We start from the raw sequence: 13023 nt of genomic DNA, 5'->3' as shown, positions 1-13023 counted from the left end.
CTTCAGATCAAAGTCAACATCAGCAAGCACATTCTGCCTTGCGTAGTGCTTCCTCCTCCTGTATGCTGCAGCTTGTGACCTCAGCACTCTGGCAGTGACATGAGTATCATCTATTGCCCCAATGCAGTCCTGAAATGGCAATACAAGATTGTGTTAGTGCTCACCTTGAACAATCCAAGCATATCAAGCAATGAACTACATACTGCAGTGCTCACCTTGAAGTATGGATACCATCTTGGGCTAGTGTGAATCTTGGTAGGAGTCCGTCCAGCTGATGACTTGGTCATCTCTCCTCTGAGCTCCCCAACAGCATACAACACTTGCTTGAAGTACCTTGAGATGGTCGCCATTGATCCCCTGAACATGTTGTGGATAACCCTGAACCTCTGGTTATGGCCAACAACATGAAGGAACATGGCGACTTGCTCTTCCACACTAGTGTGGATGCTATCTTCTAGCAGCCCCCTACCCCTGAAGGTCTGGACAAGTCTCGCAAATGGTGCTCTTTTCATTCTATGTATCCATAGAGCCTTTGTGTTGTTGTAGTTGTATATGTAGTTCAGATTGGTGATCCTCTCCTGCTCCCGCATAAGCATTGGAGCATATCTGATGATAGGTCTCTCATCACGAAAAACAACTCTCTTGTGCATGAACATGACGCATGCCTGAATCACAGCTATCAGTGCTCCTGTCTGAACTACTAGCCGCATCTGTGCGTCCATAACCTAGTCCACATCGAGGGTGCGTTGAGCAATGGGGAAATCGAACGTACACCTTGCCTGACGGCCTAACAACATACCTAACATAGGGGAGAGGGGATGTTGCTTATCAGCATCGGAGACGAGGACGGCGAAGGGTGGGGCATGGCTGAGTCAAGGACGACCAGACGGTGGCCAAATGGAAGAGCAACAGCTCCTACTGCCGGATCTGCCGTCGCCGCCTGCATAGATCTGAGTCGCCGCCGCCGCTGGTGGTGAGGATAGAGGAAGTGGCTGTCCTAGAGGTAGCAGTGACCGAGTAAATGGGTGGTGGTGGTGTTGGGGGGGGTGAGCCTAGATTTGGCTTTGGCACCGTGCCTCCGTGCCTAATTTCGATCTCTCGCCATCCCCACTCACTTTCTCCCTCCCCCCTCTCGCGTGCGAGCTTGCGCCGCCCTCAGCCTGGCTCGCTAGAAACTGTCGAACTGCCGATTCGGTAATTTCTAGCGAAGCGGCCGAGGGTTGCTTTAAGCTTCTTGCATATGCGAGCCATCCCACTGCGTTCGCAACCAAACACACATTTCGTGGACCAACTGGGCCTGGTTGCGATTTTGTGGGCAACCAAACACGCCATTGGCGAGGACTCTGAAGTCCCCTTTCCCCTTCTGTCCAAGGCCACGGTCCTCGGCTATCGATCGCCCATCAACCTTCGTTGCTCCTCCAACGACGACATGTAGTTCGTGTGCTGCGGCAGGGACGATGGCGGCATGGATGGGGTTGCGGGTGCTGGCACATCCGTCACAACAGGAGAGGGGATTTTGACCCGCCTGCGAGGGGTTTCTTCCCTTGCTCAGGCACAATCCGATGCTGCTCCCGTCGCTACATCGGATGCGGCACCGGCAGGGGCAATTTCATCGACTGCGGTTGCCGGCACATCCACCCTTGTTGGTTCGTTGTTCTGGGTTTGCTCTGGCGTTGTCCATGACTGCTCCACCTCCGGTGGCACCAGCTCCAACAGCGGTGAACACTGTATGTACAACACACATCTCTCTTTGTATATTCGATTTTTGGGCTGGTTAGGTTTTTGGGGCGGTTGTTTTGATTTGATTCGATTTAATCCAAGCGGTGAGGACTATGACCCGTTTAGTATTGCTAGTATTTCTAGGCTTACTAGGATTGCTAGGATTCGATTCAACTGATTGCTAGGATTGCTACGAACATAGTATATGTTCATGATTATGATTAGTGTAGGATTGCGTGCCTAGAATGTGCATGTCTATGATCAGTGTAGGCTAGGATTGGTATGTGTGCTTGCTATGTGTCCATGTGTATAATGTGCATGATCAATGCATTGATCAAGGAAACACACATTGCTATGATCAGTGCACTGATCAAGGAAACACACATTGCTATGACCAGTTCATTTGATCATACTAATGCACATTGCCACGATCAGTTCATTGATGTACACTGTAATGGTAGATAGTCCATTTTGCTATGCTACTGACCTGTGTCTTCCTAACTAACAGGGTGATGAAGACCGAGTGGGATGTCATCGGTGGTGGCGCCCTCCACCGAAAGTCTTGGAGGACGTGATCTGCGGATCGAGATGTCGGGGAGGAGGAAGCCGGTAGCGGCGGCGATGTCTCTGCTCATGCTTGGGCGCAGGCTAAAGCTTGAGCACAAGACAATAGAACCAGTGCCACACCAGTTCTACGTGTAGATCAAGAACGATGACGACCTCACCTTCCTGGTTGTCCTAAAGGCTTTTCAGCCTGTCCCGAGGAGGTGGTTCTACATTCGGCTGTCTCGTGGCGTGCCGCTTGCCGCTGGCAAGTGGTGTAACTAATGGGTGCAGGTTCAGCAGTTGTGCAACAAGGTGGTGATGGTGCAGTGCTAGAGCAACTTCTGCTGGAAGGACCTCATGCTTGCCGGCGACATATTCGTAGTCAAGATCGTACCATTCTAATGTAGGTATCTGTGAAATTGCTAATGTGTTGTGTTAATTGTGTGTTTTATGTGATGTTAATGTGTTATGTGCTTGCTAGTGCTAAGATCACCATTTTTGAAAGGGGTGAGCAGAACAACACATTGCACACAACCAAACAATTGTGGTTTGCATTTGCTCACACTTACACTACACATGCCGTCCAAACAACACAACGGACACAAAATTGATCAACAGTGCGATGCAAGGGACCAAACGAAATAAATTGCACAACATGGCCCAGAGGTTGTTTATTCAGCCAAGCTAAGTCAGGCCATAGATGCAAGAGCACAAATTTTGATACAAGCAACCAAACAGGCACATAACGTTCCTCACAATGGAACTATACCAGGATTCAGAATGTTTGCAAATGTTACACACTTCCCCTGCTCTTTTGTTGCAGATCAGTAGATGAACATCCACAAGATCAGTTTTTTTGTTTGTGCGAAAGCATCCTGCCAAACTCAAGTTCAGATACTACAATGCTTTGACCATCATCCCCTCAAACTCTGATCTCATCGCTCTAAGTGCGGGGAGAAAAGTTCCATACGTTCAGTTACATGAATTCACCACATTACACTGGAGTGCACAACCTATAGCCGTGCTCACCCATTTCTCTTTGGCTCCGTTCTTCTGTTCTTCCTTGTTTTACATTGATCCTATTTCCGCCTGTCCTTGGCCCTTTTGAACGTTTGCTTGCCCTTGTTCTTCCACTTCTGGTTGCCTCCGGGTGTCCGGGCCACCTGAATTTCCCTTACCTTACGCATCCTGCAATTTAACGGAGAGCCATGTTGTTCAGTTTCAGGAATTCTTAAATGAAAAAGATGCATTATCTACCAACTTTAGTTATTTAAATCCAGTGTATAAATTCAGTTTTCTTCTTTTCAGAGACTGGAGAACTTCTGATATGCTACAGGTTGAATCTATCCTCTCAAACTTCAAAAGTAGATGGTGATTCATTTGCTCGAATGCTGCGTCACAACCCAGCTCCAAACCAAGGAAAGGCTCTAGTCTATTTTACAGTATGGTTCTGTTGTTGTATAACAACCGATGAACTCTTCGATCTGGAGGCCATATGCAATTAATACACAAAAACTTTTACTGGCAGGTGACAACAAGACTCCAGTATCACTGCATGTGGATAGAAAAGGATGATGGGCTTACCTGTAGTTCTTGAGTTTTTGGTCAGATAACAGCTCATCAACCAAGGTCTGCTTCCTTTCATGCTTTGTTAACCTACTTGAGTAGAACTCAGATGCAGGCTCAATAACCGTTCCAACCTAAACCCATCATCAAAATATTCAGTTTGTTAACTACTGATGAGCATTCACAACTTTTCAATGGTATGGCCAAAATATTTAATAAAGCTCGCAATTAGACCACTTACTTGGAAATACTTCGGAAGAGCCTTGGATTTACCAGACCTCTTGAAGTGCCTTTTAGGGTCCATTACATGCCTCAGCTGCAAAACATATGTCGAGCATATTGTGCTTAAGCCACCAAAACATAAAAACTCAAAGAATAAGTAGATGGCCCTGTCTAACATTGGGTTCAACATTTACATAGTATTTCAACTCACGATATTCGGTTCTTAAAAGTAACACAGTCCAACCAGATTGCAATACTATCAGATAAGCCTCCAAAGATACTGCATGTTGACAAGCAAATGTGGTATGCTAAGTGTTCACTAAACCATACTCCCTCCATTCCGAAATCTAGTGCGCGTAGATTTTATCTCATATACCAATGCATGCGCTGGCAGTGCATTTTGGACGAGAAAGCCCCCAGCCTCCAATGCGAGTACTAGTAGTACTAGTACGTTAGCCTCGACGCTCCAAGGAGTACTAGTACTAGTACGATGGCCGCCTCCGTCTGCCGCTCGCGAGCGCCCACGACCAGCAAGCAAAGCCGGCAAGGGAAGCGGTCAAGCGGGTATACGAGCCAAGGACACGGCGGCGCTAGCCATGCACGCGTTGAGGAGCAGCTGTGAAATCGGCATCTCCATTGGACCCAAGGTGGAACTGCTCACCGGTGCTGGAGAAGAAGACCGAGAAAGGGGCAGCCGGCACCAGAGGAAATCGATTGACGCCGGACGTGGATGCGGGCATGGACGTGGAGAAGCCGGCCGTGGACGCGCGACGTCAGGGTGCCGGTGACGGCCACGCGCGCTGCTCGCGAAACTCGGGGCACGCCTGCTGGGTGCGTTGGAGGCTGGTGGACAAGCTCCACGCGCGCGCCGAGCTCCCGCAGCTGGTGGCCCTGCTCCCCGGCGTCCGTGGGCTCGTGCTGGAGCTCCTTCTCCAGGATGCAGGCCAGGGGCACAGTGGCAATGGAGACACTAGCAGCAGATGTGACGATGCCGGAGGCCGGCCGTCGACGCGGAGGCGCCGGATGCGAACGCGACGACGTCGGATGTGGAGGCGGAGACACCGGTATCAGATTGCGAGGACGCCGGAGGCTGGCCGTGGAAGCGAAGGCGTCGGATACGGACGCGACGACGCCAGATACGGAAGCGACGACACCGGATGTGCCGGCCGTGGACACAGCGACGCTGGAGGCAGACGCGGAGATGCCGGAGACGCCGGCCTCCATCTCCTGAAATCTCCGCCGCCGTGGAGTTGGAACCAGAGGGAGGGGATAAAGGCGAGCGTTGCGTGTGGGAATTCTGTTGCGGGGCTAGTTCCGTCCAAAAGCGTCAAAAGTAGCTAATACGCACTACATATTGGAATATCGACAAAAAAGTTACGCGCACTATATTGAGGAACGGAGGGAGTACATGCTTGCTTAATGATTAAATTTCATTCTATTGAGAGCAGACGAAACGAAAGCAGTAGTACTTTGTTTTAGGAGAAGCCTAGCTATCCTTAATACAGTACTCCCTCTGTAAAGAAATATAATAGCGTTTACATCACTACTTTCACTCAAGCACTACTGCACACTTACAAAATGGCTAATGCTTGCCCGTCAGGAATTCAGGATCACCTTCCTAAACTCTAAATTAAACAGGCGTTTTTTTTCTTCTGTTTTCCGAAGTTACATAACGGAGGCCCACACTGAATTACTACTACTGACAGCACACCTAAGTGTAAGACCATACCTGCAAAATCTCAAGGTCTTTCTTCAACTCGGGAGTGATGCTCGGCGCCGGCATGTCGAACCTGGAAAAAGACGCAGCAAATCATAAGCACCCACCCATCCAAGAACCCAGTAGAAAATTTTCCAATTCATAAGCGGGGCTCAACTCACCAGCCCTTGCCAGTGGTGTCCTTGACGCTCTTCCTCGCCATCTTGTTGACCTTCCTGGGGTCCCTCGGGGGCACGTAGAGCCCGTCCACGAGCTGGTTGCTGGGCTTCCAGAGGGACTCCTGCGCGTCAATGCTCGGGGTCGGCGCCGAGCCCTTCTTGCTGCCGCCGCCGGCCGCCGCCAGGGAAGGCAGCTGGGGCGCCCACGACAGGCCGATCGGCGCTGCCGCCGACGACGACATCGCTCTCTGAGCCTTTGTAAGCTTGGATAGCTGCTCCTTCTCTTGCCCCGGCGTTGTTGGGTTACGCGGCGGCGGCGGGGGCGGGCGGTGGAGGGGGAAGAGGAGGAAAATCAATGAGGCGGCGGGGTAGGAGGGGGGAGGGGACTAGGGCTAGAGACCTCCTATTTCCCGACCTACGCGGGGAACCCCTCGTCGCCCCTGCGCGCGCTTCGGCCCGGCCCATATGCGCGAGACGCGGCCCTTGTTTTTCTTCGTTTTGTTTTTCAAATTTTAAGAAATGTTCATGAACCACAAATTCGACAAAAACTGTTCAGGGTAAAAAAACGAATTTTAAAAAAGTTCAGTCATTTGAAAATATGTTATGAATTTCAAAAACTGTTCTCATATTTCAAAATGTTCACGTTTGAAAAATATTCTCGGATTTAAAAAACAATCATGAATTCAGAAAATGGTCCAAATATCCAAAATATTTTCATGGACACAAAAATGGTTCACGAGTTTGAAAAATATGTTCCGGTATTTCCAAAAGTAACTGTGAATTTGAAAAATCTTTTTTTGATTCCAAAAAAATATTTACAAATTATAAAAAAAATTCTTGGATTTTAAAAAACGTTCATGGATTATAAAAATGTACTAAATTTCAAAAACAATATTAACAGTTCCCAAAAAATGTTAACGAATTGGAGAAGTGTTTCCCGATTTTTCAAAAAATGAAAATTGTTTGAATTTCAAAAATGTTTGTGAATTCAAAAAACATATTTGAAATTTTCATAAACTTTTTAAAAATTCAAAAGAAATGTCTGCTAGTTCCAAAAATTATTCCCAGATTTAAAGTTGGTCTCCGATCCAAAAATTGTTCGTGAATTTCAAAAATTGCTCCAAAATTTCAAAAATGTTCTCAGATTTAAAAAATGTTCATCAATATGAAAAATATTCTCATATTTAGAAATTTTTTCAAGAATTTAAGAAATATCTTGTATTTAAAATAATTCATGAACACTAAATTGTTCATGAATTTGAATTTTATGTGTGACTTTCTAAAAAGGTCATGATATTTAAAATACATTCACGGATTTGGGTAAACTTCACGAATTAAAAAAAACATAAGTTTGAAGAAAATCACGAATCTGAAAAAAATGAAAAATAAAAACCATCAAAGTCAAAGAGAAGACGAAAAAAAGAGAAAACCAAAGGAAAAACAAATATCAAAGAAAATCAAACATGTGGGAAAAAATGGAATGGGCTGGGCCACATAGAGGAAGGGATGCATGGGAGGGGAAACATTGCAAAGAGTCTAAAAGAGGTGAAAGAGCTATAAAGAACTCAGATAGGCTAGGATTCGTCTTTCTTTACCTTCAGAATCATTGGAATTTCCCATCTTTTTTCAGCTCTGCTCCCGAAAAGAGAAAGGAAAGGAGACTAAGAAATATGCTATTTGCTACTATTCCATCTATTTGTGCATCAAGTCCGAAGAAGATGTGGAAAACACGGCACCCTATCCCTTCCCTGAAGTTTGAATTCATGAATCCTGTTTCTAGTGGCGAGTAACTACTACGAAAGGTACGGAAAACGGATCGGTCATCTAGCGTGGACTTCTGGTAGGTCACTATCCAGCAACCTGCACGTGAAATAGGAAGCTCCCAAGGGCTATAGGAGGAGATCCGCGGACGTGGGGTTTTTGGGACATGGCTTCGTAGATCTTCTTGAGGACATGGAATTAAAACTTCACGATTGTGGTGGGCCTATTTTCTGTCATGATCTCTTATTCACAGATGTCAACCTGTTGTTTTTCATGTCAAATGCTAAAATTCCCTAAAAATGTCAAATGCTAAAAAGAGCGGACGAAGTATCAAGCCTCTTGAATATTTACTCTTTGATTCAGAGATATATCTCTGATTTGGAAATTTTGACAAGCGAACAAACCTGCTTGTAACACCCCTATGTAAGGGTGCTACAGTAATCCATCATGATGATGCTAAGCTACTGAGATTTGCAATGATGATTAGGTTGGGATAATATCTCCTTCAAAATTCCTTCTCTGAATTCTATTCAATTTCAAAGTGCAAAATGAACTTGATCAAAACTTGTTGGAAAAATGTTCACCTTTTATCAAATAATCCGAAACTATTTGTTGTTAAGGAACACAACATCACCATCAACTCTAAATGGGCCTAATGCTTTTTTAACAGAGCCAAAACAACATTTTAAAATGCCCTATTCTTTTTGAATAAATCCATAGGGATTCAAAACATTCCCAACATTTTTGTGGCAGTAAGGATCAATGCATACTAACTATTGGGACCAACTACATATTTTACAAAATTCATTAGTGGCTAAAAGAAAATGCAAAAGCTGCAAAAAAAAGAAAAGAAAAAGGAAAATCAGAGGAGAGAGAGAAAGCCCCTGCCCTCTGGGCCTTAGCCCATTGCACTGGCCCAGCCCACCTTACCCCCCTTGTCTTCTTCCCCTCCCCACTGTACGAGCGACCGTGCGCGCGCGTCTCCACCGGACCCCCTCGCCGGCTCTGACGAGGGGATAAGGTCGCCGCCCCCGGACGCCTCGAGTCCTCCCCCTCACCTACCGCCACTCCCGCTTCTCCGTCCCCCTAGCTCTCCCTCACCCACTCTCCCCCTTCTCTCTCTCTCCCTCTCCTTCGTTTTGGAGAGGAGGCCGACGAGGTCGCCACCGTGCCTCACTCGTCTCCGCGGCCACAACCACCGCATCGCTTCGTCGACGCGTCCGTCGTCTTTATCATCGTCTTCCTCAACGTCCAGTGGTCGCAGTTGGAGCCTGGAGGCACTACAGCACTGGGAATCCGCCGTTCCCCATCTCCGATCGCCGCCGCCTCTTTTGTCTCTGATGCCACCTCTGCAGCTCCTAAACCGTCACGTGCCTACGTGTGAGCCGCGCGGTGAGCTTCTCCATCCCTTGCTCCTCTTCATTGACCCCTCACACACCGTAGCTACCTCGTCGCCATTGCCGTGAGCCCGTCACCGCGGATCGCCTCGCCGCCGTGGCCATAGCCCCTGTCGCGCTCACCTGGGCACGACATCAAGCTCCTGGTGCTCCCATGAGCCCAACTAGCTCGAGCCCGTGCCTCCCCGTGCCTCCTAGCATAGTTCCCGTCGAGGACCCGATCGCGCTGCGGCCGTAGGTCCTAGCATAGTTTCCATCCGGTTCCGGCGAAACCACCACCACCACTAGACACGGCACTTGCTGCTCGTTCAAACGCACCCAAGCGCACGTGAAACTACCCACCGTAGATGAAACCCGACGCGTTCCAGCGCCGCGCCGCCGCGTTTTGGGTCACCGGAGCAACTCCGGCGCCGGCCGCCGACGTGGCCGACTGAAGGAAATATGCCCTAGAGGCAATAATAATGTTGTTATTTATATTTCCTTATATCATGATAAATGTTTATTATTCATTCTAGAATTTTATTAACCGAAAACTTAGTACATGTGTGAATACATGACAAACAGAGTGTCACTAGTTTGCCTCTACTTGACTAGCTTGTTGAATCAATGATGGTTATGTTTCCTAACCATAGACATGAGTTGTCATTTTATTAACATGATCACATCATTAGAGAATGATGTGATTGACTTGACCCATCCGTTAGCTTAACACGATGATCGTTTAGTTTGTTGCTATTGCTTTCTCCATAACTATACATGTTCCTATGACTATGAGATCATGCAACTCCCGAATACCGGAGGAACACTTTGTGTGCTACCAAACGTCACAACGTAACCGGGTGATTATAAAGGTGCTCTACAGGTGTCTCCGATGGTGTTTTTTGAGTTGGCATGGATCAAGATTAGGGTTTGTCACTCTGATTGTCGGAGAGGTATCTCTGGGCCCTCTCGGTAATGTACATCACAATAAGCCTTGCAACCAATGTAGCTAATGAGTTAGTTATGGGATGTAGCATTACGGAACGAGTAAAGACACTTGCTGGTAACGAGATTGAACTAGGTATTGAGATATCGACGATCGAATCTCGGGCAAGTAACATACCGATGACAAAGGGAACAACGTATACCGTTATGCGGTTTGACCGATAAAGATCTTCGTAGAATATGTAGGAGCCAATATGTGAAGGAAATATGCCCTAGAGGCAATAATAAAGTTATTATTTATTTCCTCATATCATGATAAATGTTTATTATTCATGCTAGAATTGTATTAACCGGAAACTTAGTGCATGTGTGAATACATAGACAAACAGAGTGTCACTAGTATGCCTCTACTTGACTAGCTCATTAATCAAAGATGGTTAAGTTTCCTAACCATAGACATGAGTTGTCATTTGATTAACGGGATCACATCATTAGGAGAATGATGTGATTTACTTGACCCATTCCGTTAGCTTAGCACTTGATCGTTTAGTTTACTGCTATTGCTTTCTTCATGACTCATACGTGTTCCTATGACTATGAGGTTATGCAACTCCTGATTACCGGAGGAACACTTTGTGTGCTACCAAATGCCACAACGTAACTGGGTGATTATAAAGATGCTCTATAGGTGTCTCCGATGGTAATTGTTGAGTTGGCATATATCAAGATTAGGATTTGTCACTCCGATTGTTGGAAAGGTATCTCTGGGCCCACTCGGTAATGCACATCACTATAAGCCTTGCAAGCATTGTAACTAATGAGTTAGTTGCGAGATGATGTATTACGGAACGGGTAAAGAGACTTGCCGATAACGAGATTGAACTAGGTATTGAGATACCGATGATCGAACCTCAGGCAAGTAACATACCGATGACAAAGGGAACAACGCATGTTGTTATGCGGTTTGACCGATAAAGATCTTCATAGAATATGTGGGAGCCAATATGAGAATCCAGGTTCCGCTATTGGTTATTGACCGGAGACGTGTCTCATTCATGTCTACATAGTTCTCGAACCCGTAGGGTCCGCATGCTTAAAGTTCGGTGACGATCGGTATTATGTGTTTTTGTGTTTTGATATACCGAAGGTAGTCCGGAGTCCCGGATATGATCACGGACATGATGAGGAGTCTCGAAATGGTTAAGACGTAAAGATCGATATATTGGATGACTATATTCGGACATCGGAAGTGTTCCGGGTGGTTTCGGAGAAAACCGGAGTGCCGGAGGGTTACCGTGTAACACCCCGGATATGATTTACCTAATATGTAATCCAACTCTTGCCGTTTCCGGCGTTAAGTTATTTTATTTTCTCAGGTTCGGGTTTTTGTCTATGTGTGTTGTTGTCGTTGTCATGCATCTCATATCATGTCATCATGTGCATTGCATTTGCATACGTGTTCGTCTCATGCATCCGAGCTTTTTCCCCGTTGTCCGTTTTGCATTCTGGCGCTTCGTTCTCCTCCGGTGGTCATTTCTACCTTTCTTTCGTTTGTGGGGATTAAACATTTCCGGATTGGACCGAGACTTGCCAAGCGGCCTTGGTTTACTACCGGTAGACCGCCTGTCAAGTTTCGTACCATTTGGACTTCGTTTGATGCTCCAACGGTTAACCGAGGGACCGAAAAGGCCTCGTGTGTGTTGCAGCCCAACACCCCTCCATTTTGGCCCGAAACCCACCAAAACTCTCTCCATCATCTAGAGCGTTCGATCACGATCGCGTGGCCGAAAACCGCACCTCATTTGGACACTCCTAGCTCCCTCTATGCCTATAAATAGCCCCCTCCGAAATCCATGGGCGCTTCTCCCACGAAACCCTAAAAGATCATCTCCGCCGCCACCGGACACATCCGGACGGCGCCGGACGCGTCCGCCGCCGCCTCCGCGCCAACCCGCACGCGCCACGTGGCCCCAGCCACCGCCTCCCGCCGCCGGCCCGCCAAGCCCGTGCGGGGCCCCCGCGGCCCATCCGCCTCCTCCCGCCGTTCGCCGCCCGCGCGCCCGGGAGCGCCGCCGCCCGAGGCCTCTTCCTCCGCCGCGCCGACGCCCGCGCCGGCCGGAGCTCATCACCGGCCACCGCCTCCTCCACTCCGGCCGCGCCGTTTCCGCCGGGGGACCCCTCGACGCCGGCGAGCGCCCCGGTGCCGGCCGACCTCGCCTTCGCCTCCCGCTCCCACGGATCCGGCCGCCCCCGATGACTCCGGCCATCTCTGGCGACCTCCAGCTACAGTACTCCGGCGGCCTCATTTTCCGTGCGATCTGGATCTCAGATCTAAAACTACCCCTCGGTTGCCCGAAACCCTAATTTTATTGCTATGTTCATCGTGCCGTAACTTTGCATCCGTAAATCCGTTTTGGGCATATAGCATATCAAAATGTTCGTCTCAGAGAGCAAATCATTTCATCTCATTGCATCATTTTCATTTGAGTTCATCTTGATGCCCGAAATGCTGTTGGAAGAGTGCTATTTGAGTTAATTGTCAGATCTGCTGCTCCAAATAGCTATTTGTCATTTTTGCCATGATTAATGTGTGCATGATATGTCCCTGAGCTCTACATGTGTTTTGTTATATGCTTTGCCATCTTTCCATAGGTGCCATCCATGTATTTTTGTGATGTGTGTGGTGACTAGCACAAGCTTGCAAAGTGGAGCATTCGTTAACGCTGATTTCAGGGACTTAGCAATTCCACTAAGTCCTTGATCTGTTTTTATCAATATGCCATATGTTCATGTTGTTTCCTAGTGATCTGTGCCTATTTTGAGGATGATCAGTAAGGATGTTTTGTTAATCTTGTAGTGCTCTATCCATTCATGTCTATTTTTGAAATTATGGAGCAACCTAGCTTGAGTCAATCGAGCTCTACTTTTGCTATTTCGTGAATCTGGGCAGATTGTCTACTTGTTAGCGATTTTGCCGAGGATGTTGTAGTTGATCCGTGCATGCTATGTTGTT

At 47.5% G+C, this 13023-nt stretch overlaps 1 protein-coding gene across 1 annotated transcript; it reads right to left on the bottom strand.

The window, feature by feature from the left end:
* Positions 1-2980: 2980 nt before the first annotated feature.
* Positions 2981-6314, bottom strand: LOC125514495 (rRNA-processing protein fcf2-like). The gene is made up of 5 exons (XM_048679837.1): positions 5932-6314; positions 5783-5843; positions 4073-4147; positions 3850-3965; positions 2981-3453 (listed from the first exon to the last, which is right to left on the bottom strand). Exons 1-5 carry the CDS (start codon positions 6168-6170, stop codon positions 3345-3347), a joined length of 600 nt encoding a protein of 199 aa, XP_048535794.1. The 5' UTR covers positions 6171-6314; the 3' UTR covers positions 2981-3344.
* Positions 6315-13023: the final 6709 nt, after the last annotated feature.

Source organism: Triticum urartu, chromosome 6, assembly GCF_003073215.2.
Source record: "Triticum urartu cultivar G1812 chromosome 6, Tu2.1, whole genome shotgun sequence".
Lineage (NCBI taxonomy): Eukaryota > Viridiplantae > Streptophyta > Magnoliopsida > Poales > Poaceae > Triticum > Triticum urartu.
The sequence above is the reverse complement of the archived record's forward strand: the minus strand, read 5'-3'. Positions and strand labels throughout refer to the sequence as shown.